The sequence below is a fragment of the Podarcis gaigeae genome, assembly GCF_964106915.1.
Source record: "Podarcis gaigeae genome assembly, chromosome: 14".
NCBI lineage: Eukaryota > Metazoa > Chordata > Lepidosauria > Squamata > Lacertidae > Podarcis > Podarcis gaigeae.
In genome coordinates this window covers 42,645,028-42,665,972 of record NC_139690.1, presented here as the reverse complement: position 1 = coordinate 42,665,972, position 20,945 = coordinate 42,645,028, and the positions used below count along the sequence as shown (strand labels likewise).

Below are 20,945 nucleotides of genomic sequence, written 5' to 3'. Positions count from 1 at the left end.
TGGGGCCTGAAACAGTTTCTGCTGCCATATTTGGTCGGGTTTACAGACGAATTAATGGAAGACGAGCAGGAGAGCCACGCCACACATCTAAAGCACATGACTTCCCCCAGGGAATCCTGGGAATTGTAGTTTCCTTCTCACAGATCTACAGTTCCCAACACCTTTAATGAACCACAGCAGTGTGTGCTGCACAGGAATTTAAAGTGACACAGGCTGTACTCAAAGGCTTGTGATCTAACGATAGATTACAAAAGAAAGTAAAAGGATAGCACCACACATCATCTCTCCTGTTGCCCAGGCTCCTAAGGGTGTGCTAACATTGTTTTACCCTAGTTTTTAGCTGATATTTTTACCAACAAGTTTTAACTGCAGCCTTAAGTGTCAGTTTTGTTTAGATCTGTTGTTTTTGTTGCATTTATAAATATACACTCTTTTTCCCTATCCTGCTCCAAGAGATTTTAGGTTTAAAGGTAGAATACAAATCCCATAAATAAACAGAATACGCAGTGTAAACAAATAGCTAGAGTTAACAGATCTAGCAAAAAAAAAAGTATGATTTTGCCTTATTCTTCATAAGAAGTGTAATATTTCGGTTTTGGAGCATTTCTGTTTCCTGACAATTTCTTTTCCTTAGGAGGCAAAATTGCAGACTAACCTTTTTTCTTCCATGCATTGATTAAAATTTGGTGGATGCACCAAGGGTTGAACAAAATTGGCCTTCCCTGTCTTGAGCCATTAGTTTCCTACCTTTTTTCTTTTTTCTTTTCATTTCAAGGCCTGATTATCTACTTTGGTGTCTTGCCAGAGATTAGTCAGATGTTCCCAAGGGCTCCCAATAGCAGTGTGCATCTGCACGCTTGATTCTTTCCAAGGCGAGAGAAACTAAGCCTGCCAACAGGAAGGCATTCTGTCCTTTATAGAGTCCTGACTAACAAGCAACTACTTTCTGGTGTGTGGGAGCCGATGTGTTGTTTTTAAAATCCCTCCTACACAGTCATGAAAGCTGAACTCGGCCATTTCCTGCAGGGGTGAAGACAGAGACCGCAGAGAGAGCATCTTTACGGAAGTCAGCATTTTATGGAGTAAGGGTTCAGAGCCGTTGATTTTAAGTGGTTGGTACCCAGCTCTCAAACCCTGTGCTAGACTTATCTCTTAGAATAGCATTTGTGAGATCCAGGTGCAAACCTATGGTTTGCTGGGGAAGGGCCATAGCTCAGTCGTAGAGCATCTGCCTTGCCAGCTGAAGGTGCCAGCTTTGATCCCTGGCATCTCCAGGTAGGGTTGAGAAAGGCTCATAATCCTGACAGCCACTGCCAGTCAGTGTAGGCAGTACTGAGCTACATTGACCAATGGTCTGACTTCCTAGATTGACCAGTAGGCAGCTTCCTGTGTTGGGAGTCACAACGGTGATCTAAAGGACCCTTTGCATAAATTGAAGCCACTTTCTTTCCCCACTTGTATGCTACCTTTCCGTGATGCCTTCAAACTTAAAAGGCGGCTTACAAATAAAAATAGCAAAAGAATCCCAACAGTAAAATAAAAGAATCCCAACAGTAAAAAAAAATAGCAGTGAAAGTAGCATTAACAGCAGCAGTATCAATCATAATTTTGCATTTTGTCCTGGGTTTTCTTCCCTGCCAAAATTTCGAATATCATTAACTATAGGTATTGTCTGAAATAGAAATAGCATCTTTGGAAGTACATTCTTTTTTATAGCAGAAATTTTGCCAAACAGTGACAATTGCATTCAGCTCCAAATTTGCATATCTTTTTTGATTTCTTTCCAAACCTTTACACAGTTATCATTGAAGATATTATTATTATTCGCCGTTAACCATATCTCCAGGTATTTCACTTCCTTTTCAGTCTTTATACCACTGAGTCTTTCTAGGTCTTTCATGAGTTAACCATCCATATTTTTGACTAACATTGTTGTTTTTTGAATAGCAAGGACCCAGTATTATCTCTCTTGGCTCTTGAAAGAGATTTAAATCCCACCCTTGTTCCCAAGGAGCTGTTAGCTCTGCTGCTTGCAGGAGCCAGACTCAAAATTGCCTTACGTTGGACATCTGCATCAATTCCCTCTAGTGGAATTGTTTGGGAGAGTATGGGACACAGCCTTGGCCGAGCCTTTAAACCATCACAGGAGGCTTTTTAAAACAAGACCATTTTGATGTGAGATGGTGACCATTCATATGCTTTATAAATAAAGATAGTGCACCACATAGGCCCACAATAATACACATCTCTACATGGCAAGGCTACCTTACCAGTATGTGTCTCTTACTTCCAAACTGTCCCATTGCAGAATCTGATTTTATTATGATGTCTGCAAACATATGCTGAGATTTCTGTGTATTTTATTTCCAGCTGCAGTAATGTGCTCCACACATTTTTTTTGTTTCCTTGTTGTTTTCGAAAACTTAAAAAAGCACTTTTTTAAAAAAAAAATATGAAAAACAGCAACAACTAAGTAAAAAGTAAATAAATACTCACCGGAATGAATCAGTCTTGCTTAAAAGTGAGAGAAACTGTCTTCCAGCCATACCGGACGGAAGGGGAGGAGAGGTCTTTGCCAGTTCCTCCCAGCTGTTGCCCATCACACGACAGCGCACACCATTCAGGAGGGTTCCCCCAGGCTGTTGAGAGCAGCTGGCTTGAGGGAGGGAGCAGGAAAGCTCTCTTTTTCTCAGCAGAACTTTGCCTGCGGTTTTTGAGGTTGAGAGCCTAAGAATTTTATTTTTGGCGTGAGCCAAGATCTAAAACAGGCCTACCCATCAGTCCAAACGCACAGGAAGCTGCCTTGAACCAGGTTAGATGACAGTTGCTTTCATGGGCCCTGACTCCTCAGGCGCTCGGGCAGAGGTCCCTGCTGCCACCTCCTGCTCCCTGGTCCCCTATCTGGAGATGCCAGGGATTGACCTGGGAACCCTTCTTCACGCAAAACAGGTGCTCAGCTGCTGAGTTGGCTCCACCTCCACCACTGCTCAGTGCTCATATGAAGCAATGGGTTGTAAAAAGTGCTCGGAGTAGGTCCGTCGGAATTAGTGGGCGTGTCTAGCGTAGGTTCATTAATTTAGCGCATCTGTTGTTGCGTGGAATGTAGTTAGATGCAGTCTTAAGTTCTGTGTGCTACAGGTAGATAAATTGACAGGTTGGAAAAGGTTCAGAGAAGATGGTTCAGAGGGTATGGAAGGTGTATCCTGTGAGGAATGGTTCAATGGATTATTCAGGCTTGAAGAAGACAAGGCCGAGTGAGGCCATGCACAGGTACCACCAAATTGGGATAACTTGGAGCATGAGACTCTTAATCTCAGGGTTGTGGGTTTGGCGCTGTATATCTGAAGGAGCGTCTCCACCCCCATTGTTCAGCCGAGACATAGAAGGCACCAAGGGCCTTCTGGCTGTTACCTCGCTGCGAGAAGTGAAGTTACAGGGAACCAGGCAGAGGGCCTTTTCAATAGTAGTAGTAGTAAGAAGAAGAAAAAGAAGAATAATTTATTATTTCTACCCCGTCCATCTGGCTGGGTTTCCCTAGCCACTCTGGGCATCTTCCAACAAAAGATTAAAAATACATTAAAACATAAGTCATTAAAAACTTCCCTAAACAGAGCTGCTTTCAGATATCTTCTAAAAGTCATATAGTTGTTTATTTCCTTGACATCTGATGGGAGGGCGTTCCACAGGGCAGTCACCACTACTGAGAAGGCCCTCTGCCTGTGTCCCTGTAACTTCGCTTCTCACAATGAGGGAACCGCCAGAAAGCCCTCAGCACTGGACCTCAGTGTCTGGGAGATGAGTAACTGTATAACCTTTAGAAGACATCTGAAGGCAGCCATGTGTATGAAAGCTTTCGATGTGTTATGTTTTATTATGGTTTTATATATGTTGGAAGCCACCTAGAGTAGCTGGAGCAACTCAATCAGATGTGCGGGGTACAAATAATAGAATTATTATTATTATTATTATTATTAAGCCCCATGTTGGGCAAAGGATTCCTGCATTGGAGGTGGTTGGACTAATTGATCCTCATGGTCCCTTCTAATTCTATGGTTCTTTGATTCTACAGTACCTGTAGGGCTGTCACACAGAGGGCAAAGACTGGTGGTAGAGCAACTGCTTTTATTGTGAAAGGTCCCAGGATAGCATTTTCTGGTTGGGCTGGGAGGGAGACATCTGTCTGTGACCCTGGAGAGACACTGCCAGTCAGTGTAGACAGTATGGAGCTAGATGGACCAGTGATTTAAGGCTCCCAGGGCAGGGCTATATTTAATGGGTAAAATGTTAGAGAAACGTCTTAATGGTAAGATCAGTACACCAGTGGAACCAATTGCCATAGATTTTCCTGTGCTGGAGGTTTTGTAAGCAGATGTTGGGCAGCCATCTGTTAGGGTTTCTCTCTCTCTGGATTTTCCTACATCAAGCATGTGGTTAGATTAGATGGCTTGCAAGACACACACACACACACTGCAGCTGTGTGATTTTTCTGTCGGCCTTGTTGAGTATATGTTGGGCTGCAAGTAATGGACCGGATTCAGCTTGGTGGGTTGAGAAGTTGTGCAGAATTAGAATTAAGCCATTTTTAAAAGAGAATGGGTTTATTTTCTGCCTTTCAAGACCATTTTGGAGACATTTCAGTTTAGCTCTTCCATGTGTACTTGAGAGAGATTTTGGGGAAGGGTGTGTGTGTGGCAGCATCAGCAGCAGTGGATGACCTTTAAACTTCTGTAATGCTCTCAAATCTGAAGCATCCCACTGCATGCTCAGTCTTCTGCTCTCGTCATGGTTTCCCTGACAGTAATATGGAAATCAGAACCCAAGCTACACCAAGCGACTTGGTTTTGTTGTTTCTGTCTATTGAAAAAATCATTTCTCAGTCAATTTGGAGAAGACAAAAGATGCTGGAAGCTTTTCATACATAATACCAGTCTTGGCTGAGCTGCGTAATAGAAAATGTAGCAGCATCATTATAAAAATTCATAATGAGAATGTTAGTTTTACAAAAACTCAGCCGCTAATATGCTTCATTTAAGTATGGCATTTCAGGGTCTCCCCCCTTTTTTAAAAAAAAAATCTTAGCTTTCATCTTGGAGGAACGAAATGAAGCTTTAGACTTTGAAAGCTCAGGTGCTTTTATCTCCTTCTCTTTCTCTCTTCCCCACCCCCTTGATAGGTTTATGCCCAGAGTGGAGATAGTACAAAAGCATAACACTGCAGCCAGAAGACTCTATATCCGAGGTCATAATGGAAAGATTTACCCATATCTCGTAATGAACGACGCTTGCCTGACAGAGTCACGCAGAGAGGAACGAGTATTACAGCTCCTTCGCCTCCTCAACCCCTGTTTGGAGAAGAGGAAAGAAACCACAAAGAGGCATCTCTTTTTCACAGGTAGGTATGGGTGCAGCGAGCTGTTCCTAGGATTTCAAACAAGTAGCTCTAAAGAATCATATGTCTTCAAGTGCCTTGAATAACTTTTTGTTATGCGCAACCTCAAGATGTGTTGAGAAGACAAGTCCTGAGTTCCGAAGGGTCCCCTGGTACGCCAGCTGTCAGTCCTCTGGCTGGAAGGATGCAAGGAATCCTTTCCCAGACTCTGGTTCACGCTGAGGTTTGAATACAAAAAGAAGCAGCGGGAGTTTCTCCTGCTCTTTCTTAATGGCGCAGAGAAGAGAAGACTTCAACATCCCAAGCCCTTTGCACTCATCAGAGGGCTTGCTCAAAGGAGACGTGGAGTCTTCTTCCACTTGCGCTGCAGTTTGGAGCAGGAAAGAAACAGCAGGAGCCTTTCCTGCTATTTTTCTCCATCCCTCCGTGCAGCTAAGAAGTCTTGCACTCTCCAAAGCCCCTCTGCAACTGCCCACAGACCAGGGTGGGCGTTGCTTGTGAAAACGAGTAAGAGCTGGCTTGTAAGCCAAGCCAACACTTGTGCACCTTTGCTCATTCACCTTGATCCCTCTACTACATAGCAGAGAGGCTCCCACAGTGGCAGGAGTGGGGGACCTGTGGCCCGCCAGATATTGCAGGACTACGGCTCTGACCATTGGCCTATGCTGTCTGAGGCAACCACGCAAAGCCTCAGTCATGTAGCTCAGATGGCAGAGCATGAGACTCTTAATCTCAAAGTTGTGGGTTCAAGCTCCACGTTGGACAAAGGATTCCTGCACTGCAGGGGGTTGGACTAGATTATCCTAGGAGTTCCAACAGTTCTATGATTCTAATTAAAGGAACGTAAGATGCAACTTACCTGTACTACTGCTACTAATTATTGTAAAAAAGATAAAAGTCCCCTGGATGGTTAAGTCTGGTCAAAGGGGACTATGGGGTTGCGGCACTCATCTCGCTTCAGGCCAAGGTTTGTCCGCAGACAGCTTTCTGAGTCATGTGGCCAGCATGAATAAACAGCTTCTGGCACAACGGGACACCATGATGAGTGCCAGAGAGCACGGAAATGCCGTTTACCTTCCCGCCAGAGTAGTACCTATTTATCTGCTTGCACTGGCGTGCTTTTGAACTGCTAGGTTGGCAGAAGCTGGGATAGAGCAACTGGAGCTCACCCTGTCACGGGGATTCGAATTTCCAACCTTCTGATAGGCAAGCCCAAGAGGCTCAGTAGTTTAGACCACAGCGCCACCCACGTCCCACTAATTATTGTATTCAGTGTTAGTTATACTCGGGAGTCAACCCATCTGACTGAACGGACATGATGGTGAACATTGGTCCATTAATTTCATTGGGTTTTCCCTGAGTACGACTCGGTTGTATATAAGAACAGAATGTAGAGCCTTTGGCTGGTGATGCAGCAGGTATAAAGCGGAGCTAAAGGCATCCCGGCAGAGCCTTAGTGAAGCAGGAATAACCTTGTCGCTGAAGGTCGCTTCCTCTCTCTTTGCCAGGCCTTTCCTCTCTAGTTGCTGCCGTTCTCCCGAGCCTCCCATAGTTTTGAGCCAGGGCTGGGCTTTCTTCTTTCGGAACGAAAAATTGTGCTTCACGGCATAATCGGATAAAGCGAGCGTGTCAGCAGTAGGTGGATTTTTATCTGAGCAGAAATTATCCTTGTCTCTGACATAAAAGTGTGCAGAGTAGCCCACGACTCTCCAGATTTGCAGCTGGCGTGGTGTAGCAATGGGAGGCTTGAAATCCTGTTCAGGGTAATACAGCTCTTCATTCAGAAATGCCTTTGTGGGGCCTGGCGTCTAGTACAAAGAAATGGTTCTTTCTTGTGAGTTCTCTTTCGTAGCAGAGCTCTTGAGTGTGCCGAGAGTGGACGACAAGTGCCACTTGACACACTTCAGGCCGAGCATCACGGCAGTGGGAGAACTGATATCTACATACTTTGCCAGTCCCAATTCTGCTTCGATGTAGAAGGCTTCTTCTTCTTTCAAACCCTTTTCTCCTTGTGCTTGTTGCTCATGAGGCACCATAAGTGAACAGGGTATTTCAGTCCTGTGGTGGAGCCCAAGCTCAGGTTTATTATACAGTGGTACCTCGGGTTACAGACACTTCAGGTTACAGACTCCGCTAACCCAGAAATAGTACCTCAGGTTAAGAACTTTGCTTCAGGATAAGAACAGAAATCGTGTTCTGGCGGCACAGCAGCAGCAGGAGGCCCCATTAGCTAAAGTGGTGCTTCAGGTTAAGAACAGTTTCAGGTTAAGAACGGACCTCTGGAACGAATTAAGTTCTTAACCCGAGGTAACACTGTAATTATTATTATTTATTTGTTTGATTTATATACCCCTAGGGCGGAGTACAACATAAAAAACCTATTTTATGGAGCATAATAATAGTATACTCCTAAAATAATCATAATAATAGTCATAGTCATCCCCACATTTAACAGGTCATAGATTATTTAATGGCCAAAGGCCTGGATAAAGAGGAATGTTTTTGCCTGGCACCTAAAGACATGTAATGATGGCACCAGGCAAGCCTCTCTGGGGAGATCATTCCACAGTTGGGGAGCCACCGCAGAAAAGGCTTGTTCTCATGCTGCCACCCTCCAATCCTCTCAGGAAGGGAGGACATGTCTTGGATGACAAACGCAGGGTCCGGGCCAGTTCGTATGCTGAGAGGCAGTCCTTAAGATATTGAGGTCCTGACCCGTGTAAAGTTGTAACATCCCCCTTTGTAGAATGGTTTGCAGCAAAGAGAAGTTTTAACAGGGATTCCTCTGCCTAGATAGGGCCTGGTGTGCATCTTAATGTATGGCTGGGAAAGACTTGTGTCTGAAACCCTTGAGAGAGCCACTGCCAGGCTGCAAAGACAGTACAGTCATACCTCATGTTACGTTTGCTTCAGGTTGCATCCCATGGCAACCCGGAAGTAACGGAACCGGTTACTTCCAGGTTTCGCCGCTCATGCATGCGTAGATGCGCAAAATAACATTATGCGCATGCGCAGAAGCGACGAATCATGACCCACGTGTGCGCAGACGTGGGTTGCGTTCTTTTCAGGTTGCAAACGGGCCTCCAGAACGGATCCCGTTTGTAACCAGAGGTACCTCTGTAGTTGGCTAGATGGACTGATGATTTGACTCCACATAAGGCAGTTTCCAATAGTCCAACAATGGGTGGGGAACTTTTATGGCCAGATCCTATAACTGGTGGGGAATCCAGCAGGCCAGATATTTATTGTTACCCACCTCCGTTAGCCAATTTTGACAACCCACCTATCAATCCACTGCTGTTATCTGCTGGCACAAGGCTGGCAAAGCTTCTTTCTCCAGGGATCAGTTCCACAACCGAGCTCCCCAGGGAAATCTCAGTCACATAACCAATCCTGCAGGTTTGATTGGCCGTGCCTTTAAAACTGCTTTCTGCAGGATCGGCGTCATGATCAAGTTCCCCACAGGGAACCCGGTTGTGCAGTTGATCCAGCCACATCTCTGCTTGCCCCACACCTGACATCATGTATGACATTGGGTGTGGGGCAGCTGCAAGTGGTTTGGGGAAAACAGCTTGGGGGCCAAATTGAGACCTTTGCTGGGCCAGATTTGGCCTGGAAGTCAGAGGTTCCTAACCCCTGTCCTATGGCAAGATTGAGGAACATGTGAGCCAACTCCTACTAGCCCTAGCCAGGGATTTTACCATGGCAGCATCTGGGGACCATTTGAACACCTGGATTTTTGAACTTGGCAAAGGCAACAAAGGACAAACAAGGATAACAAGGATAATAATAGTTACAGATAGGTAGCCGTGTTGGTCTCTGCCATAGTCAAAACAAAAAAAATTCCTTCCAGTAGCACCTTAAAGACCAACTAAGTCACTTCTTGGTATGAGCTTTCGTGTGCATGCACACTTCTTCAGATACACTGTGTATCTGAAGAAGTGTGCATGCACACGAAAGCTCATACCAAGAACTGACTTAGTTGGTCTTTAAGGTGCTACTGGAAGGAATTTTTTTTGTTTTAAGGATAATAATGTGAGCACCGCAGGTGGCGCTGTGGGTTAAACCACAGAGCCTAGGACTTGCCGATCAGAAGGTCGGTGGTTCGAATCCCCGCGACGGGGTGAGCTCCCGTTGCTCAGTCCCTGCTCCTGCCAACCTAGCAGTTCGAAAGCACGTCAAATTGCAAGTAGATAAATAGGTGGGAAGGGATTACCTCCGGTGGGAAGGTAAACGGCGTTTCCGTGTGCTGCTCTGGTTCGCCAGAAGCGACTTAGTCATGCTGGCCACATGACCCGGAAGCTGTACGCCGGCTCCCTTGGCCAATAAAGCGAGATGAGCGCCGCAACCCCAGAGTCGGTCACAACTGGACCTAATGGTCAGGGGTCCCTTTACCTTTACCTAATGTGAGCAAATGCAGTTATTATATGCAGTTAAGCTTGGGTTTCAGCTAGCCAAAAGGGTTACACAAAGGTTTCACAGGGAAGGTTTAAGTTTGGGGTTAATCTCTTACTCAATTCAATGGTTGGTTGGTCGATTATTAAATCTGCAGACATTTGCATATGAGGAAAAAAGCCCAAATGTTCTTTTAAAAAGGTGTCCCTCCCTCCAAACCTGTAACTCCAGATGTTGTTCAACTACAGTGCCCATCATCTATGGCCATTGGCAACGTTGACTGGGACTCATAAGAGTTGGAGTCCAACAACAACTGGAGGGACAGAGGTTTCCTCACCCTTGCGCTTAGCAGCGCATGCATGTGTTGCAACTTTTGTCCTCTTAGGAGAGGAATCCCCCCCCTTTTTTTTTCTCACACACAGAAGAGAGTGTCTTTTTGTATTAAATCATTTTAAATGCTTTAAACTCTGCTGACTGGTTTTAATGAGGGGAGCTTTTATAGGTCTGTTGAAATGTTTCCAGTCAATTTAATCGAACCGATTAATCACCTTAATATTGCGGCCAAAGTTTTGAGGAGGGACGATGTCAGTTTCCGCAGTTCAGGAAGGCTTGAAGCTCTGAGGGAGCTTTCACTGCAGCTGTAAAGCCATCTCATCAGCCTTTGGGAAACTTATATAGAAAGTGGAGGCTCCATCCCTTCCAGGCTCTCAGTCAAATCCCAAACCATGTCGGTGCTTGGTCTACTTTACTCTCCTGCAAAGTAGCCTCACGTCTAGCTAGCCAGGTGCTTCGACAATAGGTCTTGCTGGCCATTTTCTTTGCTGCTGCAGCTCGGGGGGTGATAGGCATGTATGTGTGTGAGAGAGAGATGGCCAGGATCCCAGGCAACTGGTGTAGAGACCCCTGGTCTTAGGGTGGGGATTCCTGGATTCAGTGCCACCTCTTCCAGTGCAGGTCTCTCTTCAGGGAGAGGTCCTGCTCCCCCCACTCTTCCTCCAAAGAGACACAAGAATCATAGAGTTTTAGAGCTGGAAGGGACCCTGAGGATCGACACCCCCCCCCCCCCGCTATGCAGGAATATGCAGCTGTCCCATATGGGGACCAAACATGCAACTTTGGCGTTAGCACCTCGCTGAATGGGCGATGTCTTCAAAGAACATAAGAAAAGCCCTGCTGGATCAATCTAATGTCTGCTCCAGTCCAGCATCCTCTTCTCGCAGTGGCCATCCAGGTGCCTCTGGGAGGCTTACAACCAGTACCTGACTGCAGCAGCATGTTCCCGAGGAACAAGCAAGCCTTTGAGAAGCTGAGGATGGTAGGAAAAGCAAAGATGCTATGGATTTGCATGTCTCGGGAGAGAAGAGCAGACATGGAGGCTGGGGAGGCCTCAGGAGAGCTTTAAAAGTAAGAACAAGGCCTGATGGTTATGGCTGTCCTGGGGAAAGGAGGAAAAATAATGTGTTGGGCTTGTTCGCTTTGATCCTTCAGGACATTAACTTTACGTTTTCCCCTTTCTCCCTGTCTCCAGTCCCCCGAGTCGTGGCCGTCTCTCCACAGATGCGCCTGGTCGAAGACAATCCTTCATCTCTCTCCCTCGTGGAGATCTACAAGCAGCGCTGTGCCAAGAAGGGGATTGAGCACGACAGCCCGATTTCTCGCTACTATGACAGACTGGCAACCGTCCAAGCGCGAGGGACCCAGGCCAGCCATCAGGTATTGTAATCTGTGACGAATGCGTTAAGACGCTCTCTGCGCCAGGCCTGCTTTTCGCCTCCCTTTGCTTCCCTTGCCTCGTATTTGATGCATCAATCTCATCTTTTCACTCTCTTGCTCTCTCTCCCATCCCCTTCTTTTTATCGGCAAAACAATCTTTCAAAGTAGATCTGCCAGAGGACTGAGCGGGCACCTGCATCGCATTAATATTGTGGCAAAGTTCCGAAAACATAAACCCTCAAAAGAGCCTTGTTACCTCTCCACCTTGTATGATTAATAGAGCGTAATTATGACCGGAAAAAGACAAGACATGCAACAAATAAGTTTTGTTAGGCAGCTGTGGGTCGTTGGGTGTCTGGCATGGGTTGTTTTGCTTGTCAGAGCCATGAGTCCCACAAGAGGCAGTGATGGCCATCAACTTGGATGGGCTTAAAAGAGGATTAAACATATTTCTGGAAAGATAAGGCTCTCCATGACTACTAACCATGACGACCATGTTCCATCTCCACGGTCAATGGCATTCTTCTTCCTTGTACCAGCTGCTGAAAACCATAGGAGGGGGAGAGTGTGGGTGTGCTCAGGTCCTGCTTCCAGGCTTTCTGTGGCCATCTGGCTGACCAATGTGAAAACAAGATGCTGGACGGGATGGGCCATTGGCTTGATCCAGCACGCTTGAACCAAGGGAGCCCGTGGTGCTACAGATGCTTTTAGACTACAGATCCCATCACTTCTCACCATTGGTCATCCTGGCTAGGGGTGATGGGAGCCGGAGTCTTAACAGCATTCAGAGGACCACAGGTTCCCCATCCCTAATCCACACAGTACAGTGGTGCCTCGCAAGACGAAATTAATTCGTTCTGCAAGTTTTTTCGTCTAGCGAATTTTTCATCTTGCGAAGCACGGCTATTAGCGGCTTAGAGGCTCTTAGCGGCTTAGCGCCAAGACGTTTTCGTCTTGCTAAGCAAGCCCATAGGGAAATTCGTCTTGCGAAGCACCTCAAAAACGGAAAACTCTTTCGTCTAGCAAGTTTTTCGTCTTGCGAGGCATTCGTCTTGCGGGGCACCACTGTACTTCAGGAGAAACTTGCTTCATTGAGAAGTTCTTCCATGAACTCACCGTGTCACCATGGGCCACTGTTCCTCCACTTTGGTTCTGCAATGGAGCTCACTTGTAGAGCGTATGTGTTGCCCGCAGGAGGTCCCAGATTCAATCCTTTATATCTCCCTTTTAAAAAAGGGGGGGTCAGGTAGCAGATGATAGGGAAGCCCCTTTATATGAGTCCCTGGGTCACCTCTTCCAATCAATGCAGACAGTCCTGGACCAGCTTCCTGATAATGCGACTTAACAATACAAAGCTGTTAAGGATGACTATAGTAATGTGTATTAGTTGCTCCAGACACCCAGAAAGCCCTGCCCAAATGCTCTCCCTGTTTTGTGTTTCAATCCATAGACTGCTCTCTCCACCATTCTCTCTTTTCAAAAACGAAAACAAAAAAAGGAAGCTTTTTTCCATTTGGCGTTAAAAAAACCTGTCCGATATCTGCCATTCCCCCCCCCCAGGCCAACTAAGACACAGTTTGAATCCCCCTGAAGTGGTGTAATTAAGGCTTAGTATTCCATTATCACCCTTGCCCATTTATAATAATAAATAGTTACTTTAAAAGCCTTAACACATATAATTAAGCATTGTGCTGTCCTCTTTCTTCCCATTGAAATTGATGCGGTTCCAGGTGTGTTGTGTCTTGAAAGTTGTTTCTGTAATAAACAACCTTTCATTCCTTGCACAGCATAAAATAAAATTAAGTGACATGGAACATCTGTCTTTCCCGTTTTCTTTTTTGAGGCTCTTCCCTTCTGGTTGTGGAAATTTAGTCCCTCTCTCTCTGAGTAATTTAATTTAAGCAAGTGTGATTATCATTCTTTTCTAGTGCAGTGGAGCAGGTCCCCACTTTATTTTCTCCTTCTAATTAATTAGGCCAGTCCACGCTGTAGGTAATTAAATATGGAGGTAGTTCACAGATGTTTACATGGGAGGCACAACTTGGCTGCGGAAAGTGTGGTAACATTAATACTCAGATGCTAGAAGCGGATCTTGATTGCAGCCCGAGCATACCAGGCCCTGTGCAGACTGCAGAAAGATAGTATTGCCTCTCAGTGGTTGAACGTGCATAACGACATCTGTGCCATGCAGGGAGGCTTAAGAGGTTCAGAGGCTGCTTGTGGAAACCACAGCCCAAAGCCCACACTTTAGTAGCTGGGCCTGCAGTTTAGGTTTGGGGAGCCTCTGGCCCTTCAGCTGTTGCTCAGCTCCCATCAGCCCCACCCAACACGGCTACCGGTGAGGGATTGTGAATGCTGTAGCCTGGCAATCTCTGGAAGACCACAGATTCCTTTGCCACTGCTTTAGTTACAAAGCTGGATGTAGCCATGCTAGAAGGATATAAAAGTTTGGTTTGATGTGGTTATGGGTGCACCAGTCTCCTATCATCCTACCCACTTCTGCTTGTTTGTTTGTTCTTAAATCTCTCCTACATTGCATGATATAATTCCATCACATGGGTGAGCTATACAGCACAATTTGAATAAAATGAACAGTAATACAGTATCATTCAGTGGCTGTTACACCTTCCTTCTGCTGGGATAAAGGCCTCATGGGTGGGCAGCCCAGTCTGATATCATGGGTGATACTTCCTTTCGTCTAGGAACAAGCTAGACCTCCTTAGCTTCAGCAAGGTTTCTTCATATTGCGCCCCTGGACAGTGTCCCAGACTCCACAGTTTTAACTGCTGGCTGATTGAGCTCCTACAGTACACTCTCCCTTTCCCGAAACCCAGCGGCATCTATTGCCACTAATGCAATATTGCCTAATAATAATAATAATAATAATAATAATAATAATAATAATACATTTTTATTTATATCCAGCCCTCCCCAACCGAAGCTGGGCTCAGAGCAGCTGACAACAGTAAAAATAACAGTTTCCCTAAAATCACAATCAATTAATTGAAATACATTCTAAAATCAATTAATTCTAAAATCAGTTCAAAGTCAAATTAATGGCAACCATTGGGCTATAGTTCTATGAGGATTAACAAAGGAGGGGGTCAGACTGTGCCTTGGCCAAAGGCCTGGTGGAACAGCTCTGTCTTGCAGGCCCTGCAGAAAGATGTCAAGTCCCTCAGGGCCCTAATCTCTTGTGACAGAGTGTTCCACCAGATCAGGGCCAGTACTGAAAAGGCCCTGGCTCTGGTTGAGGCCAGCCTAACCTCCCTGTGGCCTGGGATCTCCAAGATGTTTTTATTTGGGTTACCATTTTATCTTTTCATTTCTATAACAGAAGACCTGCAATATATTTTACCTCCCAAGTCCTGTGCATTCTAAAATACATTTCAGTCAGGCTTTCCTCTTCACCACGGGCAGTAAGGAATTCCATGCAGGCAAAACGAGCAGGTTGGCAAGGGAAGGACTCATTTGATTTCCACGCTGGAAGAAAATCCAGAGGAAGGAAAGCACAGAAGCACAGAGGACTGATAGAGAAGGGATCCTTCCTTCACTTGCTGGAAGACAGGTCTTTGGCACTTTTAAGAGTTTTGTTTCCACGACAGACGAGGCAGCCAGCTTAGAAATGCAGGCTGCTGCTCTCGAACCAGGCTAGTTAAAAAGAAAAAAAAACCCCTGCAGACTATAACTTTCGTGGGCTCACTTAAAAGCCCAATTTTTTAAAAAAGAAAATAATGTGCTAAAATATTCAGAGGACTTATCATTTTGCTTTCAGCTTTCATTAAATGAAGGTGTTGCTTTTTTTAAAAAAAAAAAAGCCCACCCCAAAATGGTTAAAGGGAGCTTCTTCTTGAAGTAGCTTCGCTTGCAAGTGTAACATGACGCAACTCTAAGGATTTAAATCAACCTGGAATAAATAAATACATAATGTGTTTCTGTTGTCAACCGATGTAAATCTGTCCATCCCAATAGCTGCAGTCTTAAGTGCTTAATTATAGTTGCAAAGGCCCCTTTGAAGTTGTTTGAAACCTTATAGAAATACATGATCCTGATGGCTTTCCTCTCCCTCCCCCGTTTTAGGTTCTCCGTGATATTCTGAAAGAGGTGCAGGGCAGCATGGTGCTTCGGAGCATGCTGAAAGAGTGGGCTTTGCACACCTTCCCAAACGCCACTGATTACTGGACCTTCCGGAAGATGTTCACCATCCAGTTGGCACTGATCGGGTTCGCAGAATTTGTCTTCCATTTGAACAGGCTTAACCCTGAGATGCTGCAGATTGCTCAGGTATGCACTGGGACTAGTTTGCGGGTTGCATAATCATCATGTGGTGCCCTTCAGCATCTGGGGGCAACTTGCAGAATAAATATGACAACACAAATAGAAGTTTGTTTATAGCATTTGTGTCTTTATGGGTTACTAAGGCATCTCACAATTGTTGTTTTGTTTGTTTGTTTCGTTTAGTAGATTTATATCCCACTTTATATTTATGGCCTCATCTACACTGTGCATTTAAAGCAGTATCATACCACTTTAGGCAGCCATGGCTTCCCCCAGAGAATGTTGGGAAGTGAAGTTTGTTAAAGCTGCTGATAGGAGACCCCTGTTCCCCTCTATGCAATACATTGTAGGAACAATATTTTCCCCTGCCCCTGATCCTCTACTAGCCCTTTATTCTAGATTGATACTTTATTGAGGATGTTTTTGTCTGTCATATTTATACCCCTGCTAATAGGAGATAGTGTAAGGTAAAGGTAAAGGGACCCCTGACCATTAGGTCCAGTCATGGCTGACTCTGGGGTTGCGGTGCTCATCTCGCTTTATTGGCCAAGGGAGCCGGCATACAGCTTCCTGGTCATGTGGCCAGCATAATTAAGCTGCTTCTGGTGAACCAGAGCAGCACACGGAAACACCATTTACCTTCCCGCCGGAGCGATACCTATTTATCTACTGCTAGGTTGGCAGGAGCAGGGACCGAGCAACGGGAGCTTACCTCGTCGTGGGGATTCGAACCGCCGACCTTCTGATCGGCAAGTCCTAGGCTCTGTGGTTTAACTCACAGCGCCACCCGCGTCCCCAAGGAATAGTGTACATGTCTGCAATTCTTGTTAACTGTTGTCTGTGCTCATAGTGCCTGAGCAGGAGTCTGTTAACATAAACATACCTTTGGAAGAGCTTGTTTTTATTCTTTCCCCCATTTACAATTTGAATGCAAGGGAAGTCTTTCAGATTTGCATGGATAAAATCAGTTTTGGATAGCTTTTTGTTTTTCTTCTGATTTCCATACTTGTGGTTTATATGTGTGTCTTTAAAAAAATCTCTAGGATACCGGCAAACTGAACGTGGCATACTTCCGTTTTGATATCAATGATGCTACCGGGGATCTGGACGCCAACCGCCCGGTCCCATTCCGACTCACACCAAACATTTCTGAATTCCTCACTACTATTGGCGTTTCTGGTCCACTCACTGCATCTATGATTGCAGTGGCTCGCTGTTTCGCACAACCAAACTTTAAGGTATGTACAGGTGTGGGTGGGAGTTTGTGTGTTTAGTACCAAAGAATTGAATTGGACTCCTTAGCTTTCATCCCATGTGAAAGCCATCCGATCTTCCTACCTGGCTCTTCTTTGCTTCCTCTTTCCTCTGCCTCTTCGCAGGGGCGGAGGAAGGGAGGTGCAGGCCGCCCCGTGTGTCACCACTGAGGGGAGGTGACAAAATGCCAGGCGGCACTCACCGTGGGGCCTGCAGCACACCCGAGCCACGCGTCTCTCCTGGGAGAGACATGGCTTGAGCGCACGCAGGCTCTGCGTTGCTCAAATGGTCTGCCCGCTGCCTCCCCCCCACCTGTAGGGCAGCGGAGTGGGAGGAGGCAGGCAGACTCTGGAGGCCCCGCTGTCCACCCCGCCCCTATGGGCGCCTTGCTCTGCCCCTGCGCACGCCACCCCAGGCACCCAAGCGACTTCCTCCGCCACTGCCTCTTTGGCATAGAAAACATAAATAAACCTATCAAAGGGAGGGTGTGTGTATGAGGGTAGGGGAGAACCGACTGGTGGGGAAAGAGTTTATCACCCACTGCCACTGCTCTTCTGATATGCCTTCCCATAGGGAGGTTTCCTTTTCACCGAGAAACAAAAGTATTCTCTAGTTTAACATGTACCTCCACACTGGCCTTTCCTCCTTCAGGCAGAAATCTCATATAAGCATAATATGAGCTTTTTATAAATAAATAATAGCCCTGGCTTTGCAGTCCTCTACGGAATTGGCCCCACTTCTGCGGCAGTACATTATAGCGAAAATGCCTGCGCTCCTAGTAACTGTCCCTCCCCCACTTTTTTTATAGAGTAGCTACTTACTATCGGTTTGAAAACGTAACTTGCAGGTATATGAGCTTGATCCTACAATGTCCTTAGAATTCGGCTCACAGATGATAACCTGCATCCCACAGATGGTGTGGCGTGTCCATCACCCCCCCCCCCGCCCTTTCTGAATCTCCACAGTAGATTGTACACTGAGCTGAAGCACATCTGAAAAGAGCTTTGCTGGTTTGACCCTATTCGGGGGCGATTTTCCAGACAATTAGAGAATGAATTAACTTTCCCATGTCTCATAGCAGATCCGTAAAAAGTCTAGCTGATGCCTGTGTGGTCCTGTTTCTTGGGCGGACGCTGCAAAGCGGACAGTAATTCTGCTCTCAGCTTGGCCTGTTAGGTTGAAATTAACGTGCCTCAGCAGTTGCCACAGCATTCCATCAACAATGCTGGTGTCTGCAAGCCTGAGAACGGTGGCGCGGGTTGCAAATCAGCAGCATCGTTTAGGTTTCCCCACGAATCATGTCACAAATGGGAATCTGTCTTGGCGGCTTGTTAAGTGGAAAAGGAAGCTCATGATATATAGTGGTTTTGATGGAGTTTGGCTCTTGGCAGGGTACAGTTTGCTCAAGGAATGGGCTTAATTCCTTTTTTAAATTCTGACGCTTCGCCAAGGTGAAGCATCTCCTCGCAGCCGGTGGCAAATTTGCAATTGCCGCTTTAGACCAAACACGCCACGTGACACACGAAGAACGCAGGTGGTATGCCTGTGTGATTTTCCTAATTAGGCATCTAAAGACTCAACCTGCAGTAATGCTAAATCCTCTCTTAACTTCTTAAATGAAAGGGGGCAGGGGGGCAAACAGCCAAAAACAAAAGTGGGGAGGATCAAAATTATAGAAGCATTGGATTTTTCTGAAGTTGAAGGCTCGGGTTTTTCAGATCGATCGGAGCATTTATATTCTGCCTCTTCTGTTCAGGGCTTGCTTACAAAACACAGAAATTGCAGTTTTGCGGAAAGAGTACGAAACAAGTACAAAAGAGACAAGGGACAGAAGTGGGTTTTTTTTTTTAAGGAGAGGTATTGTCTGCCTGATCAAATACAAGCTTCCTGAGTTGAAAAGGGCTTCAATAAACAGGAGGGAAATACAATGGGGGAGAAAGATAGCCACACATCATGAGGCAAAGGGGTTCCATAAGGTGGGCACAGCCAAAAGTAAACCGTCACAAATTGTTCTAGAAGGAAACATCAAATGCATAGCCTTTAATAACGCAGCTCACTCTAGGCTGCAGTGGTCTGAACACGCCACCGTAAAGAGTTTTGTTGTTGTTGCTAAGGTTTATTGCAGGAACACCAAAGCACCGCGACGGTCCGTTTCCCTTGCAGTTTGGCTAAGTCCCTTGACAGTCCCTCCTAGTTAAACATAATTATTTCCCCTTCCTCCCTCCCCACTCCTCGTAGGTTGATGGCATCCTGAAGACAGTGTTGCGGGATGAAATAATTGCTTGGCACAAGAAGACCCAAGAGGATACTTCCTCCCCGCTCTCAGCAGCAGGGCAGCCGGAGAACATGGACAGCCAGCAGCTGGTTTCGCTGGTTCAGAAAGCCGTGACCGCCATCATGACGCGCCTGCATAACCTGGCTCAGTTCGAAGGGGGGGAGAGCAAAGTCAACACCCTGGTTGCTGCGGCAAACAGCCTGGACAACCTCTGCCGCATGGATCCCGCTTGGCACCCCTGGCTCTGACTTGACACCGTGAAGTTCTTACGGCCTGCAGTTGCGGTGGGGAGAAGGGTGGGGAAATGTGAACACTTCTTTGTGAACCATGCCTTGCTTTGCCGCTACATCTCCACCCGTCCTGGCCCCACCTTTTCATAAGTCTTCAGTGTGATCATGTTTACAGAAGTACCGCTGCCTCTATGCCCCTCGAAGTCATTTTTGCATGCTTATCGTCCAAGGATCGCTCCTTAGGGAGAGGAGAAAGTGAACCATCTCTTCCTTCGCGCCGCCGCGAGATGTGCTTGTGGCTCAGAAGCTGCAGGCCTACTCGTTCGAACTTTTTGTTTTATTTCAAGAACACTTTTAAGGAATTTGTATCCCCCACGTTGTGGGTCTTCCTGCGTGACGTTCCTGTTTTTCATTTTATAAAAAGTGTTTTCTTTGTTGTTTACCTTCCGATTGGTGCAAAGACTGCTGGAATGAATGCCATTTTAATCCAGTCACATGTGCATCGTAGTGGGTTTGTACAGTGATTTTGTAAGAAAATGTATAGAGAATGGGGGCAGAATTGCCCTTTTTGGGTCACCACTGGGTGAGAAATGATCAAATTGTGCTAGTTTTCTCCCTCACTGTTGCAGTGCATTGTACAGATGGACCCATTTCTGAAACCTAGTTTAGTGGCTCACTTCTGTGTCGGAGGAGCACTGTAAAAGTGAATTTGTCATCCATTAAGTTGCATATTTTGATGGAACCAGTGCAACACAAGTCAGAAAGTATATGATAAGCTGGTTATGTCTTGAGCTTTGCCATCTTTAAATGTGTATCATTAAGTAGCTTCTCGAGGAAACGTTTTTAGTTTTTACCTTTGTAATTTAAAAGAAGGGGGGGAAAGAAATGGCTTTTATTTGGGTCCATGTTAGCATTTTTTTATAAAACTTGCAGTGTTCAGAATGTTACAGTTCCAATTTGTACAGAGTGAACTTTTTCAAAATAAATATTTTCTAAAATGCTTTAACGGTGCTCATTTTCCTGAAGTAGGCTCAGTGGCAGTGAATTAAAATAAGCAGTGGCAACACGAGGATTCCAAAGTAGAGAGGGTTGATGGCATTAAAACACTGTTCCCAACGCAAATACACAATGTGCAGATAATCATGTCACATATTAATCATGTTAATATGCAGATATTAAATCAGCCCAAGAACAAGACCCATACATAACAAGAGCCTGGTGCAGTAATGAATTTGCTAGCCAGTTGTTCCATTTTAAACAGGGCCTAGGACACCCAGCGCCTACTTGAATAATTAGCATTTGAATAATTAGTCCAGAGAGGTTGGCAGCAATCCTTCCTGTGGCTACGTTTTTTAGTATGGCATTAGGTGAGTTCTTGTTTCTGGGTGAATGCAGAACAGCTCTCGGTTCAT

The 20,945-nt window shown here is 45.8% G+C and overlaps 1 protein-coding gene across 5 annotated transcripts in view; it reads left to right on the top strand.

The window, feature by feature from the left end:
• TRRAP (transformation/transcription domain associated protein) overlaps window positions 1-20,539 on the top strand; it is a 163,684-nt gene extending 143,145 nt beyond the window's left edge. For all 5 annotated transcript variants that reach the window (XM_083711195.1, XM_083711196.1, XM_083711193.1 and 2 more), the window contains 5 exons: window positions 5,174-5,391; window positions 11,312-11,496; window positions 15,577-15,780; window positions 16,818-17,012; window positions 19,267-20,539. In XM_083711195.1, the coding sequence (XP_083567321.1) occupies window positions 5,174-5,391; window positions 11,312-11,496; window positions 15,577-15,780; window positions 16,818-17,012; window positions 19,267-19,551 (1,087 nt within the window). In that variant the 3' untranslated portion in view covers window positions 19,552-20,539. The remainder of the gene's footprint in view (window positions 1-5,173; window positions 5,392-11,311; window positions 11,497-15,576; window positions 15,781-16,817; window positions 17,013-19,266) is intronic.
• The last annotated feature ends 406 nt before the right edge of the window (window positions 20,540-20,945 follow it).